Here is a 16,138-nt window from a genome sequence, read left to right as displayed (position 1 = left end):
CGACCTAGACACTGAAACACTGAAACACTGGAGCATTGGAGCATTGGGGCCGAGAGAAAAATCGTGAAAGCAGAGAGAGCGCTCAGGGTGATACATTTATTTACGCAAGTGTTCGAGCTTAGCGAACGGAAACGGAAGTGGGAGTGGAAATGGAAGTGAAAGCGGAGAGTGTGAGTGGGAGGGGGAGTGGGAGGGGGTGGCTTGGGAGATAGCACCGAACAACGTAAGCCGCTTACAAAAGCTCCCACATAAAAAAGAGGGAATAACAAAGTTTTAAACAGTCGCATGGCGGATAGTTTCCACGCAATTTTCGCATCCTTTCCGCACCGCACAGCCCTTATCCCCATCACAGTTTTTTCTAGTGGTATATACTTATATATATCATCTGTAATTTCCCCGCTCCGCTTATCCTGTGCGCAATTCGCATTTCCCCGAATTTCCGCCAGCTTGTGAGCACCATTTGTGCCACCATTTGTTGATGCATCCCCACCGTTCTTGTTGTTGGGCCAGGTTATGAATGAAAAGCTTTGTCAATTCAGCTTTCCTCGGACCCTCGGGTCATTTTCACGACGGCTTTCGCATTCACAGCTCTCTTTTGTTGCTCTTTTCGATTCAGAACGAAGGGTATTAGCCAGGGGACACGAAGGGGTGGTTGTATTTATTTTTTTAAAACAAGCAAGCCAAACAAAATAAACAGCGAGTAATGAGTGGCTATTTTTACACATCAAACATGTCTTAAAGGCTTACAATTCGTTTTAAGGATCGAGATAGATAGAATTGCTGCACATACTATTACATTTTGATGTATCTTTCAGATTCTAAATGGCCGGATTCTACAAATGTAGTCTACAGATCCTCACTGTGGTTCGAGTCTTGGCTAGTCGCGAAAGTTGGCACAAGTATTAAGCGAAAAAAGAGCAGAAACACAAGAAAAAACAAAAAACAAAAAAATTTAAATATGAAATAGTCTTTTTTTCCCCCTTTTTTTTAAATTTTAAATACTTTTTGAACGGATCGGTGCTGCAAAGCGCCTTTCCACAGGCCAGTGCTGCAAGTCGGCTGAGTCGTAGCGCGGTTAAATTCAAATAAATGCGAAATTACTTTGCTTTGCGTGTGTGCGTGTTGCGATCGCAGCGTCAGCGTCGATCGCTGCTCATAAATAAAAAGCCGCAGCGGAGCCGCATCGCCAGCCAGTGTGCGTTTTGGCATGAAATGAAACTGTCGCTGTTCCGCGTGACCCGCTTTTCTCGCAGTGTATCCCAGTGTTTTGCCGGAGATCGTTGATATATCTATATGACCACGCGATCGAGTGCTTTGCTCAGCCAATTTATATGAGGCAGGCGATTTAATTCGCGACTACTTGGTTACATAAAGGGCAGCAGAGAGCGGAGGACTTGCATAAATTAATTCGGAAACAACTTGAACTAAACAACTTGAACTACATTATAGCCGGCCAAAATGAGTGTCGAAAGGTAATGGATCAGATCAAAACAATGCCAGTGCGTGTATTTGTTGTGCTAAGCACTGACATCGGGTGTCCAGTCATCGCTGCTTTCTGCGGACTTACTGTCTGGTCAGCTAAAAATACCCCCTTCGAATACTTCGACTTTAAACCCCAGCCAGCGCAAACAAGTTTTCGGTTTCCTTCCGTCCGTCGGTTGGTCGGACTGTGTGCATTCATGTTGCTAGGGTCCGTGATCATCGCAAAGGTTCTGAAGTGGCCCAGATGCGAGATTAGGACTAGCTCTTTTTGCCCCTTCGATAGGTGCGGTTGGGTGCCAGCTAATTGTCGAGTTCCCAATAAAGATATACTCGCATGAATCTTATCACTACATTACTAACTGCCAGCCAAAACCGTCTTCGTCGATGGGTCTTGTGGCCAAAGTGCCCGATGATCAACGAAATGTGTTCAGAGGAAAGGAAAGATTTCACTTACCTCGCCGAAGATAGTAAATAATATTAGTTTCGAATGTGGGAAAGGCTGATTAGATACGCGGGTATTTACCAGACGAAAAAACACGTGTTGATTGAAAACAAAAGTACATTTTCCGGCTGAGCTCAGATGAAATTTATAGAACCAATGTGCATTGTTTTGAAATGTGCACAGACTTTATTGCCACCTTATCACGATGATTTGAAGTATTTTTACGCCGATTAGCACATCAATCAATGGCTGAATGACGTTACATTATTGAATGAGAGGTGAATTGAGCCCCGCAGGCTCTTTAAGTCCTGCCGCATTGAGTTTGCATTCAATATATTGATTGATTCGAAATTACTCATCGTAATTGTCGTACTGATGAAATTTCACTTCTGGAAACCGCCTAATTGGATTGGTTAACCCCCCCATTAATTGGTGATAAGCCCACCGCCTTCGGTTTGAATTACTGCTAGCCGAGATTGCTCGACTTTCGGCTCTGTGCCACCAAATATGTATATCTTATCTTGAACTTTGCCATCTGGCGTGCCAATTAAATTCAGTTTAGTTATTACGCATACGCCGCGTAGACCGGAACCACCATGCCAACCAGTGGTGGTGAAATGAATCCCCGATTGAGTGGCATGGCGCCACCAGCTGACGGAACTCACCCCTTGCGCCCCAAGATCCCCAAGATTGCCCCAATTAAGCCAAATCATTTGCGCGCTGCCCATTCGATTGGCCGCCCAATGATTGTCTTACTCGAGTTGTGTGCCGATGTGGTATAAATTATCTAATTTGTGGTGTCAACAGTGGGTGAGCGTTTCGGTTTGTAGAATCCGCCGAGTCGTGCAGGCGACTCTTCCAATTCACACATCGGCATATTGATGGGCAAATATACTGACATGGACATCAGTCACGCCGATTGAATGTGATTGGAAAGTTTGCCAGGCAGTTTAGGGATCACAATGGGCCCATTAAAGTTATGAGCTGGGATTTCCTTGAATCGGAAGGACTTTGCATTGGGAGTGGGTCCAAACACCCGGTTGTTTTGGTACATTGAACCCCTGACATTATCTTCGGCACTTCCTTAATCAATCGCAGACGATTCTGCCGGCGATACAGCCGTGTTATATGGCTCAAGTCGACCGATTTGAAATGTTTTGGTTTTGCCAAAGTTCGCCTCACGTTATTTGCACATTCCCAGCACGGCTGACAGACTTATGGAGCCTCCAATGCCACATGTGAGTTTTAGGTGCCCAAGGGGAAGTACTCCGCACTCTAGGCCTATTGATATCAAAACATTGTATTGAGTTGCACCATATTCATCACCCTTGATTGGACAAACTATGCCACAACAATATTTATATCGACAAAAGAGGAAGAAAGTTTGATTCGGTTCATTAAACGTGACTCCGAATTGACCTTGGCGAGCGTTTAAAAAAAAACACATTGACATTATTTAAGCAGTTGAAACACAAGCAAAACAAAGGCATTCGGCAAAAGAGCGAGAGCGCGAAACGCTCAAAAATCGCCTTGTTTTTGTTTTTACCATGTTTTCTTATCGCGCAGCCAAAACAAACTCAAACTCAGCTGGTTTCTGCTTCCAAAAGTGACGTATTCCCGCTCTTCTTATCACCGAAGGCTTCTCTCCAAGTGCCAGTGGCTCGGATTAAAGTGCACCTAACTGTGGTAGGAGCTGCAATGGGGAATGGGAATGCAAGTGGATTAATTTGAGTGGCGTGTGAAAGGGTTGCCCGCTCCGCCGATCCATGAAATTGCCAATAATTGTGGGTCATTAAGCCCATTAGGCGGACTAAGTGTTGGAGCACCTTGATAATAGGCCAGCCCATACTATATGCTACCCTGTATCTGAGCTCCACAGCTTTGGGGCTGCCCAGTTCATTTGGTTTTCTATAGGAATTATACGGGGCAGAAGGAAAGCATCATATATTTCATTTTATTTTCTATTCTTCCTCATCTAGAGATGACGAGTATCTCAAATTTGTGCCCCACACGATGTCGTATCAAGTGGTCCCGGGATCGGAGTTCCAGTGCAAGAAGGCCAACTATAGCTCCAGGAAGCTCTCCACCATCGACGAGCAGGACGACGATGCGGCCAACCGGAGGGGAATCATGCACCAGGTGGGTTCAGAAGTTAAAGATTCATAAACTGAAAGATTTGTTCTATCAAATCTTTTCGAGAACGTTGCATTCTCGCTTTAGCAGACTGAAGAGAACTTTTTAGTGGGGCATACTAACCAACCCAACCCAACCCATATAAATCCAAATCAGGCCAGGGTCTATAATCTTGTCAGCAACTTGTCGAACATCGGACATCTTTGGGATATCGCCTCCTCATGCGTGACAGATACTAAATATTCCGTGAAGGACAAAATGATAAGATACGCAATTGAACTTTCTTCACGACACGATTAGAAAACGCTTCTGTTGGGGGGCAACATGTGGCGGACATGTGACGGAGCCGCTGGAATTGGACAAACCAAGCGGGCACGAAGTGTCATTCAAAGTCAGGGTGTCCGCGTCCGTGTCCAGTTTGCTGGCGTCACAAATTGATCGGGCATATGCCCTATCAGTGATCAATGGGCAGCGATCCCGGATCGTTTGTCACCATCAGCGCAAATCAAAATAATGTTGTCCGTGATGCAATTGCAACTTCAATTGATGCCAATTGCTGCTGGGATGGGGCAACCATGATGAAGGGATCGTTAGATTCGATTAAAGCTAGATGGCACATGGAAACAGGAATACATTACATAGTTGCTTACTCTGTTCCCTTCTAGATTCTGGCCACCTGTGCTGTACTCTTACTTTCCGCTGGATGCGGCATGCCCATTGGCTACTCGGCCATCCTGCTGCCCCAGCTGATGGATAACAACTCCACGGAGATACCTATTGATGTGGAAACGGGTTCCTGGATAGGTGCGTTCAACAAGGTGATATCATCCTCAAAAACCCTTATTAATTCCTGCCCACACCCACAGCCAGTGTCCATAGCCTGGCCACTCCATTTGGATCCCTGCTGTCGGGACCTCTGGCGGACTATCTGGGTCGCCGCAGGACCCTGATCCTCTCTGTGATTCCCCTCCTCCTGGGCTGGAGCACTCTGGCGATCGCCAAGAGCATCAAGGTGGTGATCTTCGCCCGCTTCCTGTGCGGATTCGCCACCGGAATTCTGGGTGGACCCGGACAGGTGAGTAACTCAATGCCACTGGCCAGGGGTTCGTTCACACGGATCACCCGAAACACCCGGAATACCCGGAACAGCCGGACTACGCGGAACCGGATTGTTCGAGTGACCCATTAACCGTAATCGGCGGAGCCTTGAACTCCCCCAAATGGCGCTGCCCCACTGGGAACACAAAAGAGCAGTCGTGGCAGGTGGACAGATTGTCAATTGCCCACTTAACGCTGCGTATTCCATTGTCCCGGCTCCTCTGGTCGCCTCCATTGTCTCCAGCGTCTCAGCCGGCGCTGTTTATTTACGAGCTTCTTATGGATATGTCCGTGACTTATCTTGCGGCCAAAGTGATAACGATAGTTATCATCGTCGGCGGCGTCATCGCTGCCGGACTTTAAATGGCCAGCGCATCATTTGCATTAGGCGCACACATTATACGCGTAGTAGTTCCGGATTCTTGACCTTAGTCTATAATAATAATAACGTGGATGCGGTGGGCGATGCGGGTGGGCGATTTGCTCGGATTTGGATGAATGGGCGCGTGTTCCCCCGGCTTTCGCTTCGCTTTCAATGGTTAATGGTTCGCCGCCTGACGTGATTTACGATTTTATGATTGCCGTCCAAGAGTTCCCACAGATTAAGATGTTGATGTTGCTTCCGTGACCCTCGAATAGATCAAATTGTTTTGCTGGCGAAAGTTCTAGCAGGGTTCAAGGTGGGCATGTATCATCAGAAAGTAATAGTAATAGAATCATTTATATAGTTGATGTGTGTAGATGGTCAAAGTGGATTAGCTGGGTTAGGAGTAACGTATCCTTAGAAGCGTACTACTTTCACCCTCATTGATTAATTTCCTTTACCTTCCCAAAGGTGTACATTGCGGAAACGGCGGAACCCAATCTGAGGAGTCTGCTAATCGGCGCGCCATATGTGGCCTACTCGTGCGGCATCCTGCTGGTCTACTCCCTGGGCTCCATGATGTACTGGCGGAGTGTGGCGTGGTGCGCCAACGTGCTGCCCCTGCTGTCCATGGTGTCCATCTCGTTTATACCGGAGACTCCGGCCTGGCTACTCCGCAATGGCCACGAGAAGCGGGCGCTACAGGCGCTCTCGTTCCTGCGGGGCAGCGAGATCACTGCGCAGAAGGAGCTGAATGACATGAAGCAGAGGCTGGCCAAGGAGCGGGTGACCACCAGGACGAACGAGAACATCTTCCAGCTGTGCTGCCAGCGCGTGGCCATCAAGCCGCTGGTCATCGTGATCGTGTTCTCCCTGCTGCAGATGTTCTCCGGCACGTTCATCGTGATCTTCTACGCCGTGGACATGATCTCGGAGTTCGGAGCGGAGTTCGACTCCAAGCAGGCGGCGATTGCGACGGCAGCTGTCCGGGTGATCTGCTGTATGGTCTTCTGCGTAGTCCTGATCTTCGTTCGCCGCCGCAGGATCATGATGGTATCGGGCATCGGCTCCGGCCTGTTCTGCCTGGTGCTAAGTGTCTATCAGTACGCCAGATTCGATCAACCCAAAATGTCGTACGACGTATTCGTGGGTGCTGGCTGTCTCTTGGGCTACATTATCTTCAACACGGCCCTGATGGTGATGCCCGGCATCATGATCGGCGAGCTCTTCCCGGCCAGGATACGCGGACGCACAGCCGGCGGAGTGTTTGCCTCCATGAACGTGGCCCTGTTCATCTTCGCGAAGAAGTTTCCCGCCCTGCAAGCCATGCTCAAGATGCGCGGCGTGTTCCTGGTCTTCGGCGTGTCCAGTTTCCTGCTCACTGCCTTCATGTGCCTGTTCCAGCCGGAGACGAAGGGCCGCAGCCTGGAGCACATCGAGGACTACTTCAACGGGGACAACTGGCTGTGGTTCCGGCGGGATCGAGGCTACAAGACGGTCAACCTGCAGCCCCTGCAGCCATTGAAGGACAACCGGGCGCTGGAGGCCTAGGTCGGGGGGCTTTAGTCTTAAAACAGGTCTTAGCTTAGCTAGTTTTAGCCATACTCATAGTTCTAGCCACAGTGCCTCGTAGTCGCCCTAGACTCGCTCGATTTTCCAGTGACCCCCAATGGGTCACTCCGACAGGGAATCTTCAAATGTTAGGTTACCAATTCAAATTGTGATCGCTAAGCTTTAAATTGTGTCTAATTGTTAATTAAAATTATGATTAGAAATAAACAACTTGAAAAATAAAGGGCATCTTTTGTTTGACGCGCAATTTGTAGAAAATGTCAGGAATAACCAAGTTTTTAAATGTTTGAAAATCTCGACGTTTATTAACATTTAAATAAAAATTAGGGGTACTCATAGTTAAACTGTAACGTATTTGAATTTCAAATGGTGGTATTAATATTTTTCTTGGAGAGTATTTTTCTGCCCACACGAGGACGGTCACTCTGATTCGAGAATTGCGGGAAACATGGACAGCGTGAGTTAAAAATATTTAGTTGTTTAGCAATTTAACATAGCAACAATTTGATTAAAGGATCTGAAAGCGAAGGTCGAGAGCTGCGCCCGTACGGCGGACACCTTTACGCGCCTGTATTACGCCTCCGTGGACAACCGACGCCAAGTAAGTAGAAATACGCCGTGAAAGTCTGCATTTCATGTGAAATCGAAACTCAAATGGATTTCAACTCCAGCAAATTGGACGCCTCTATTTGGACAATGCTACGCTTAGCTGGAATGGGAACGGGGCCACCGGTCGCCAGATGATAGAGAGCTACTTTCGGGAGCTGCCATCCTCCAAACATCAGTTGAACACCCTGGACGCCCAGCCTATTGTGGATCAGGCTGTGTCCAACCAGCTGGCCTACCTCATCATGGCCAGCGGCTCCGTCAAGTTCTCAGATCAGCCGTTACGCAAATTTCAGCAGACTTTCATCGTGACCGCCGAGAACGAAAAATGGAAGGTCGTCTCCGATTGCTACCGACTGCAGGAGGTCTGAGAACCACTCACTTGTTGTATTTTAAGCTAAGCTAAAGATCTTACGCCGTAACGAGTTTATTTACATTTTTAAGCTCTTATAAATAGATTCACTTCCTATTTGTCCGCCTCTGTCTTGGGCTTCTTGGTGGCCGGCTCGTCGGCGGGCAGTTTCTCGGAGAAGATGGCCTTCGGCTGCGTCTGCTTGTAGGCCGGGGCTATCCAGTAGGGATTCTCGGCTGCGTCCTTGGCGTACTTCAAGATGGCTTCCCTGGGATCCTGGTCGTCGTCCACCCGCTTGCTCAGGCCTAGATTGCGGATGACATAGGACGAGAGGGTGCCGCCAGAGCTGGCCACGCGGCCGCCCTGACCGCTGGTGATGGGCAAGTCCGGTCGCTGGGACTTGACGGGATCCATACGGGCCTTCTCCATCCGCTTGCGTGAGGTGCGCGACTTCTCCTGTCTGAACAAGGGCAGGGCGTGCGGCGTAATGATCTGGGAGACTCCCACCATCTCCATGGGCTGCCTCTTGCGATGCGTCTTCACTACGCACAGCTTGGCGCCCCGGATGCTGCGGTGCTCATCGTAATAGCACTTAATGGTTCCATTGCCACAGCTCACGAAGAGTTGGTTGAGCTTCGGGTGCCACAGTGTTTTTACCACGTGCGCGTTGGACACGGGAATCCGCTGCACTTCCTCGTAACTCTTAGTGCTGTAGAAGTACAGGTTCGCTTCGGCCTGGCCCTTCGGAAGCGATTCTCCGGTGACTAGCAGACGATCATCTGGACTAAAGCAGCAATCTGTTGTGTCGTAGCGGGAGAACAGGTTCGTCCAGGTATGCAGCGGCTGTTTGAACTGCCGCAGATCCCAAAGCTTCATGGTCTCGTCGTTGCTGCGGGTAGCCAACTGCTGACCCATGTACGAGAACACAATAGAGGTGATCTCCGAACCCTTCTGATGCGCATCCCTGACGCAGTGCGTGGTGTTCACAAACATCTTGCGCGTGTCCCACGTCTGAATGGAACCATCCACGCAGCCCGCTGCTATGAGTGTGGCGTCCCTGTTGAAGTTGCATGATGCTGCGTTGGTGCGGAGGCCTCCCTGCGCCCTTGTCTTGATCACCTGCAACTGCTCCTTGGACTTCAATCCCTGCCAGATGCGCAGAGTGCCGTCGAGAGCTGCGGTCAGGAACTGCTCCCTGTTAAATGGATGCCAGCAGCCGGAGGTCAGCTGTGCCACGTGACCCTTGGTGCGCGACATGTCCGAGATATACTGGTCGCCCTTGCAGCACTCCAGTTTCTCGAATCCATCGCGGTCGAGGACCTTGGCCTGGGCATTTCCGGAGATGACCAGGATCATGTCGCCGGTTACGGAGTACTGGAGAGAACGTATAGGATGGTTCTCGCACGGCTGCAGCTGCCGGAAGCTGCGCATGCCCGAGTCCATGCCGGCGAAGTCCCAGAAGCACATGTCGTAGTCTATGGAACCAGAGACCAAGCGGGCACCCGAGGGATCGCCAGCCAGGGCAAGGACAGCGCGGGAACCGTGCTGCATCTGCACCTCGTGGGTGTAGGGTATGCGCTTAGCAAGGCTTTGTTCGTCATCTGAATCTTCATCGGAAGAATCATCATCGTCATCGGAGTCTTCGTCTTTGGACGACTCCTTCGTGCTTTTCTCCTTGTCTGTGCTCACAGCTGGTGGTAGGGGACCTATTACGTCCTCCTCTTGCTCGTCTTTCTTGTCATCCTCCTTCGGCTTGGACTCCTCCCTCTTTTTGTCCATTCCCGGTCGGGTAACTCTCGCCTTTTCTATCTGTTCGTTGATGTCGAACACCTTGGCCGCCTTCCGACCGAAGCCACTGATGCCCATCACTTCCTTGAGGTGCTGGCTCTCCGGATCCTCGGCCACGTCCTCGATCTGCCGAATCATCTGCTGCTTGTCCATTTTCTTGAATCCTCCGCCATTTCCGTCGGCTTCAGTGGACTCTTGTGCATCTTCCCCCACGGTTTCGTTGGATTTTGGCTCCGGCATTACATTCAGTTTGATTTTCCCGAAGGAAATTTTAACGCGTTGCATTATTTTAAGGCTCCACACTCAGTGGATTTTCAAATTTTTAAGATAAACTATATTTCTCTGAAAATATGCGTCTATTTTGTAAACAAGTGAATTGAGTGACCGTTTATATTCGGACTGTTAATTTGGTATTGTAAGAGATCGAATGAATTGTTATGGTATTTAAATCTGGCTTGCCCAATATAATTTTAAAATTTATTAAAGACATATATTAATCATATATTGCAAAAAAACAGCATTGGAATATTAAGAGTTTATATTGAAATTGATCTGCAATTTAAGAAAAGTGCTCTCAAATATACTAGACTCACGTACGGTCACTCTAATATAGCTGACTGGCGTCTAACCTAAAATTAGGCGCGCAGTGTTGTTTTTTTGTCTGCCGGAATTATTGCAAATTGCTGACAATTTCGCAAGGCGGCGTAATATATAGTTGATCTATTAGTTAGTTACTGGAGCAGCAGAAGCGTAGGATGACGGACTCGCTGGAGTACAACGACATAAACGCCGAAGTGCGCGGAGTCTTGGTGAGTTGCAAAAAACCGGCGTATTTTGGCACATTTCGCCTGACCGAGGTTTTCCATTCCCCTTCGCGCAAAAAGTGTTCCGGACGCCTGAAGATGACCGAGCAGAACATCATCTTCAAGAACACCAAGACCGGCAAGGTGGAGCAGATCTCGGCAGAGGACATAGACCTGATCAACTCGCAGAAGTTCGTGGGCACCTGGGGACTGAGGGTGTTCACCAAAGGCGGGGTGCTCCACCGCTTCACGGGATTCCGCGACAGCGAGCACGAAAAGCTGGGCAAGTTTATCAAGACTGCCTACTCGCAGGAGATGGTCGAGAAGGAGATGTGCGTCAAGGGCTGGAACTGGGGCACCGCCCGATTCATGGGCTCCGTCCTGAGCTTCGACAAGGAGTCGAAGACCATCTTCGAGGTGCCGCTGTCGCACGTTTCGCAGTGCGTGACTGGCAAGAACGAGGTCACCCTGGAGTTCCACCAGAACGACGATGCGCCCGTGGGTCTGCTGGAGATGCGGTTCCACATACCCGCCGTGGAGTCGGCCGAGGAGGATCCGGTGGACAAGTTCCACCAGAACGTTATGAGCAAGGCCTCGGTCATCTCGGCGTCGGGCGAGTCCATCGCCATTTTCAGAGAGATCCAGATCCTTACGCCTCGCGGTCGCTACGACATCAAGATCTTCTCGACCTTCTTCCAGTTGCACGGCAAGACGTTCGACTACAAGATTCCCATGGACTCGGTGCTGCGACTCTTCATGCTGCCCCACAAAGACAGTCGACAGATGTTCTTTGTGCTCTCCTTGGATCCGCCCATCAAGCAGGGACAAACGCGTTACCACTACCTGGTCCTGCTCTTTGCTCCCGATGAGGAGACCACCATTGAGCTGCCCTTTTCGGAGGCCGAGTTGCGCGACAAGTACGAGGGCAAGCTGGAGAAGGAGATCTCCGGGCCGGTGTACGAGGTGATGGGCAAAGTGATGAAGGTGCTGATCGGTCGAAAAATTACCGGACCTGGTAACTTTATCGGACACTCTGGCACGGCTGCAGTGGGCTGCTCGTTCAAGGCTGCAGCTGGATATCTGTATCCCCTGGAGCGAGGATTCATCTATATCCACAAGCCACCGCTGCATATCCGCTTTGAGGAGATTAGTTCTGTGAACTTTGCCCGCAGCGGCGGATCCACGCGATCTTTCGACTTCGAGGTGACGCTCAAGAACGGAACCGTCCACATCTTCTCCTCCATCGAGAAGGAGGAGTATGCCAAGCTCTTCGACTACATCACACAGAAGAAGTTGCATGTCAGCAACATGGGCAAGGACAAGAGCGGCTACAAGGACGTGGACTTTGGCGATTCGGACAACGAGAACGAACCGGATGCCTATCTGGCTCGCCTCAAGGCTGAGGCCAGGGAAAAGGAGGAGGACGACGACGATGGCGACTCGGATGAGGAGTCCACGGATGAGGACTTCAAGCCCAACGAGAACGAGTCCGATGTGGCCGAGGAGTATGACAGCAACGTGGAGAGTGATTCTGACGAAGACAGCGATGCTAGTGGCGGCGGAGGCGACTCTGATGGCGCCAAGAAAAAGAAGGAGAAGAAGTCCGAGAAGAAAGAGAAAAAAGAGAAGAAACACAAGGAGAAAGAGCGAACAGTGAGTAATGTTTGCTTATTATTATAGCTTATAGTAACATGTTTTTATATGTTTTGTAGAAGAAACCCTCCAAAAAGAAGAAGGACTCTGGCAAACCCAAGCGCGCCACCACCGCTTTCATGCTCTGGCTGAACGACACGCGCGAGAGCATCAAGAGGGAAAATCCGGGCATAAAGGTTACCGAGATCGCCAAGAAGGGTGGCGAGATGTGGAAGGAGCTGAAGGACAAGTCCAAGTGGGAGGATGCGGCAGCCAAGGACAAGCAGCGCTACCACGACGAGATGCGCAACTACAAGCCCGAAGCGGGTGGCAGCGATGATGAGAAGGGTGGAAAGTCCTCCAAGAAGCGCAAGACGGAGCCTTCTCCATCCAAGAAGGCGAATACCTCGGGCAGCGGCTTCAAGAGCAAGGAGTACATATCGGACGACGACTCCACCAGCTCCGACGACGAGAAGGACAACGAGCCTGCCAAGAAGAAGAGCAAGCCCCCATCCGACGGCGATGCCAAGAAGAAAAAGGCCAAGAGCGAGAGCGAACCGGAGGAGAGCGAGGAGGCCAGCAATGCCAGCGATGAGGATGAGGAAGATGAGGCCAGTGATTAGGGCCATAAACACAACAAATCAATTCCATAAACACACACAACGCTCCTCACACACCCTGTCCCAAATCTAGTTTACATTCGCCTAGTTTAGTTAAGTGCTGCCTGTTGGATACAGACCCATACGTTTTTGTTTAATTAAAACTCAACAACAATTCGAAAGTTCAAGTAATTAAACAGAATTGATAATTGCCCGTAATGATTGATATCTATCGAGTTTTGTTTCGCTTGACTGGCCTTTGCCACTTTCGTCAACATTATAATGACACAGTTTGCCAGTTTTTAATGGCTCTCTGGTGAACTTAGTGATGGCCACGTTGACGGAGTTGTTCCTCTTGTTTGGGCTGTGGCCCATTTTGCAGGCAAGTTCGCCCGCAAGCTAAGCTGGCTGGGATTATGTACCGAACATTGGCCCACTTCAGGTCCAAGGAGTTGCCAAGTTCACAAACATCGAGTGCCTGAGTGCGGACGAAAACTTTACCACCATTTCCTTGTGCCGATTGTACGCCGTGAAGAGGGATGTCGTCGAAATGAGTCTGCGGGCCAACATCCTGCGATGGCCAAAAGGTCCGGTATCGGTGAGTTCAATAGCTATCTATAGTAGTATATAGTATCCAAAAAACTAGTATTTAAACAACTTGAAACCTATCCATGCTTAAAACCAATTTATGTTTTGAATTAATGGAATAACTATAACCCCGTTTGGGGTTTCACAAATGATTGTGCTAAGAGACGGCGACGGCTGCCCGGTTGACGCTGCTGACGGACTTCCTGGCCGCTGGTCTCCATCCTCGACTTGGCCAGCAGATCCTCCACCTCATCATGGAGGTCCTCCAGCTTGGTGGCGGAGGAAATAGCAATGGCATTCTTGAACTTGCGTTGAGCTCGGCGAGTAAGCATCCTGGGTGAATCCGACGACACGTCGGTCTGGGACTGCTTCGCCTGCAGGTGTGTGGTGGCCTTCGAAACGCCCACCTGAAGCTCATCAGAGTCGTCGCGGAGGTGCTCTAAGCTGCCAACGGGACTGGAACCACTGGACAGATTTTGGACAGAGACGTTGGCCGAGTCAGAATCCTCGGAAGTCCTGCCTCCAATTCCTTCTCCAGTGGAGTCCTGCACGGGAGCTGTGCTCGATCTCGACCAGAAGTTGGACACAAGAGGCAGTACGATTTGGCTCTGTGCCACCAGTTGCGTCATTGAGGCGATGGCGTCGCTCAGGAGCTTCTCTTTGCCCCGGTGCAGGAAGTGATCGATCTGCTCCTGCCGCTTGGCCAGCACCGGACGCAGTATGGCGTCGAATATCCAGACATTGGCGGCCGGAGCGGAAAGCACGATCCACAGGACCAGGAGCAACTTGGTGGGCATGTAGAGCGGCAGCCAGGAGAGGAAGAGGTCCGCCAGCACCTCGAAGGTGACCAGGAAGGCATACACTATCCAGTACTTGGCCCAGGCCAGGAACTCCTCGTCTCCGCTGTTCAGGGTCTTGTAGGTTTGCCAGGCGGGTCCCATGGTGCCGTAAACAAAGAACAGGAACTGCGAAACAAGGCCAAAGAAACACATATCTAAAATGTACGGTGGATACTAGGACTGCCAGAATAAGTGTTCTTTCTTTGGAAAATTCCGAATTTAATGCATGGGTTATAATCGAATTTGGCAGCTTAAGATCGATGTGCGTGTGTATCAATCTATTGTTGAAAAGTGCGTCGATGATCAACTGCCAGTTGTGTGTAAAGTGTAAAGCACAGCCTGCTGGCGCATAGTACACCTTAGTATAATGCCAACATGTTTCTCCTTCAGATGCGCATGCAGCTGCTGAAGAAGGCCAGTGGCTACAAGCCCTTCCTATACAATATCCGCCAGTCGGATGTGTGCGAGTATCTGGAGAAGCGGAACCACCCCTTCATAAACATCATCCTGAGCAGTTTCGGGAACAGAACCAATGTGAACAAGTGTCCGATTCCAGTGAGTTTGCCTAAGAAATGATTGCATAGCTCGTTACTTCAGTTCTTCTATCGATTACAGCCGGAAATAGTGTTGGAGCACTTCCGGTTTCCCGTCAAGGTTCTGGACATGATGCCCCTGCCCTCCGGTGACTACGGACTCTTCACCACCTTCAGTTTCCACCGAGCGGAGTTGGCCCAGGTTAAGGTGTACTTCACATTAACAGAGTATCGCTAAAGGCACACAAATCACGAATCGAGTCGAGTATTTGTTATAAACATCAGACGCGGTGCAATAAACCAATTAATAAATTTGCCATAAATTTGTTAACTGGCCGTAAAAGAGCTTTCCGATTTGATTATCCCTTTGTAATTGCAATAAACGGATTTTAATTAAAATTATTAATGCGTGCATTTCATTTGTGTGTAATATGTAAATGGTTCTGACACGTGGGAACCGATTTTACTGAAAAACATGGCTCATTCGGGTAATTTTCGGCCAATCCAAGGTTAGGATCATTGGCTTCTGATTCAGATCGGTTTTCGGTTTTCGGCCGAAATTTCTTTCGCACAATGAGCCAAAAAGTCTTGACCCTGTCCAAAGCCGAGCGCTCGCTCATGACATTTCGGTTGGGCAGGCATTCAAAAAGCCATCAAGAAAAGGTTCCCATACCATTCCCATTCACAGAAACCTCAGCCATTGAAACCGAAACCGAAACCGAAACCCAAATCAATTGTAATTGCGTCTAATAAATGAAATGTTGACGGAAATAACGCAGAGGCATTACGTGTGCGATTGTAAAAGGCAAATTCACAATTACCAGCATGCATGCATAATTAATTTGTGGGTCAATTGCGAAAACTTGAACTTCAATTCAAGTGGCTTTGGTCCGATCCCCATCTCCGCTGGGGTGTCATCTTTGGCACAACGACAGCCGCATCGCCTAGGAAGTGATTTTTTGTGGGCTTTCGGGATTTGCATAAATGCCGCCAATTAATTTTGTTATGCAAATTAATGGCAAACAATTAGCGATGCGAGACAAAGCCGATTTATTAATTGCACGTCTTATTATTATTGTTATTTTTTTACAAAATATGTAAATGCACCATCTTATTTCGCACTCCGCTTCGTTCTTCGCCTCGTTTTTTTCGTGCTCCTCCTTGCTGTCAATGGCAATGCGCGCTTTATCGCTGATTAACCCAAATTTAAATGGAGCTTACCCCAGGCGGGCACCCGTTCCTTCCGAGAATTGAGAGGACGCGGCCAAAGGCTAAGGAACTTTGGCCAGGAGCTAATGACTCCGCGA

General features: G+C 49.3%; 6 protein-coding genes across 6 annotated transcripts; 4 read left to right on the top strand and 2 right to left on the bottom strand.

Moving 5' to 3' along the window:
• The first annotated feature begins 1,173 nt into the window (after positions 1-1,173).
• On the top strand, positions 1,174-7,314 carry LOC6735940 (facilitated trehalose transporter Tret1-2 homolog). Its single transcript, XM_002082814.4, has 5 exons — positions 1,174-1,472; positions 3,904-4,063; positions 4,723-4,861; positions 4,924-5,132; positions 5,991-7,314. The coding sequence occupies exons 1-5, from the start codon at positions 1,459-1,461 to the stop codon at positions 7,068-7,070; spliced, it is 1,602 nt and encodes a 533-aa protein (XP_002082850.1). The 5' UTR covers positions 1,174-1,458; the 3' UTR covers positions 7,071-7,314.
• Positions 7,315-7,388: 74 nt separating this feature from the next.
• LOC6735939 (NTF2-related export protein) lies at positions 7,389-8,166 on the top strand. Its single transcript, XM_002082813.4, has 3 exons — positions 7,389-7,548; positions 7,606-7,692; positions 7,763-8,166. The coding sequence occupies exons 1-3, from the start codon at positions 7,540-7,542 to the stop codon at positions 8,066-8,068; spliced, it is 402 nt and encodes a 133-aa protein (XP_002082849.1). The 5' UTR covers positions 7,389-7,539; the 3' UTR covers positions 8,069-8,166.
• Positions 8,109-10,265, bottom strand: LOC6735938 (gastrulation defective protein 1 homolog). The gene has a single exon (XM_002082812.4). It carries the CDS (start codon positions 10,120-10,122, stop codon positions 8,164-8,166), a length of 1,959 nt encoding a protein of 652 aa, XP_002082848.1. The 5' UTR covers positions 10,123-10,265; the 3' UTR covers positions 8,109-8,163.
• A 159-nt stretch (positions 10,266-10,424) lies between these two features.
• Positions 10,425-13,090, top strand: LOC6735937 (FACT complex subunit Ssrp1). Its single transcript, XM_016181275.3, has 3 exons — positions 10,425-10,646; positions 10,722-12,293; positions 12,353-13,090. Exons 1-3 carry the CDS (start codon positions 10,593-10,595, stop codon positions 12,893-12,895), a joined length of 2,169 nt encoding a protein of 722 aa, XP_016029294.1. The 5' UTR covers positions 10,425-10,592; the 3' UTR covers positions 12,896-13,090.
• A 109-nt stretch (positions 13,091-13,199) lies between these two features.
• LOC6735935 lies at positions 13,200-15,211 on the top strand. Its single transcript, XM_016181277.3, has 4 exons — positions 13,200-13,253; positions 13,314-13,469; positions 14,689-14,853; positions 14,914-15,211. Exons 1-4 carry the CDS (start codon positions 13,200-13,202, stop codon positions 15,067-15,069), a joined length of 531 nt encoding a protein of 176 aa, XP_016029293.1. The 3' UTR covers positions 15,070-15,211.
• LOC6735936 (receptor expression-enhancing protein 2) lies at positions 13,540-14,626 on the bottom strand. The gene has a single exon (XM_002082810.4). The coding sequence runs from the start codon at positions 14,449-14,451 to the stop codon at positions 13,582-13,584; it is 870 nt and encodes a 289-aa protein (XP_002082846.2). The 5' UTR covers positions 14,452-14,626; the 3' UTR covers positions 13,540-13,581.
• Positions 15,212-16,138: the final 927 nt, after the last annotated feature.

This window comes from Drosophila simulans, chromosome 2R, assembly GCF_016746395.2.
Source record: "Drosophila simulans strain w501 chromosome 2R, Prin_Dsim_3.1, whole genome shotgun sequence".
NCBI lineage: Eukaryota > Metazoa > Arthropoda > Insecta > Diptera > Drosophilidae > Drosophila > Drosophila simulans.
Note: the sequence above shows the minus strand (reverse complement) of the source record. Positions and strands in the feature narration are given on the sequence as shown.

Excerpts from the sequence above, each read along its gene's own strand:
- LOC6735940 (XM_002082814.4), top strand. Across the intron at positions 4,064-4,722 it reads GGAGGGGAATCATGCACCAG|ATTCTGGCCACCTGTGCTGT; the intron begins GTGGGTTCAGAA and ends GTTCCCTTCTAG. Across the intron at positions 5,133-5,990 it reads TTCTGGGTGGACCCGGACAG|GTGTACATTGCGGAAACGGC; the intron begins GTGAGTAACTCA and ends ACCTTCCCAAAG.
- LOC6735935 (XM_016181277.3), top strand. The coding sequence starts at position 13,200 with ATGGCCACGTTGACGGAGTTGTTCCTCTTGTTTGGGCTGTGGCCCATT. Across the intron at positions 13,254-13,313 it reads GGCTGTGGCCCATTTTGCAG|GTCCAAGGAGTTGCCAAGTT; the intron begins GCAAGTTCGCCC and ends GGCCCACTTCAG. Across the intron at positions 13,470-14,688 it reads GGCCAAAAGGTCCGGTATCG|ATGCGCATGCAGCTGCTGAA; the intron begins GTGAGTTCAATA and ends TTTCTCCTTCAG.
- LOC6735938 (XM_002082812.4), bottom strand. The coding sequence starts at position 10,122 with ATGCAACGCGTTAAAATTTCCTTCGGGAAAATCAAACTGAATGTAATG.
- LOC6735937 (XM_016181275.3), top strand. The coding sequence starts at position 10,593 with ATGACGGACTCGCTGGAGTACAACGACATAAACGCCGAAGTGCGCGGA. Across the intron at positions 10,647-10,721 it reads CCGAAGTGCGCGGAGTCTTG|TGTTCCGGACGCCTGAAGAT; the intron begins GTGAGTTGCAAA and ends TCGCGCAAAAAG. Across the intron at positions 12,294-12,352 it reads ACAAGGAGAAAGAGCGAACA|AAGAAACCCTCCAAAAAGAA; the intron begins GTGAGTAATGTT and ends TATGTTTTGTAG.
- LOC6735936 (XM_002082810.4), bottom strand. The coding sequence starts at position 14,451 with ATGTGTTTCTTTGGCCTTGTTTCGCAGTTCCTGTTCTTTGTTTACGGC.
- LOC6735939 (XM_002082813.4), top strand. Across the intron at positions 7,693-7,762 it reads CCGTGGACAACCGACGCCAA|CAAATTGGACGCCTCTATTT; the intron begins GTAAGTAGAAAT and ends TTTCAACTCCAG.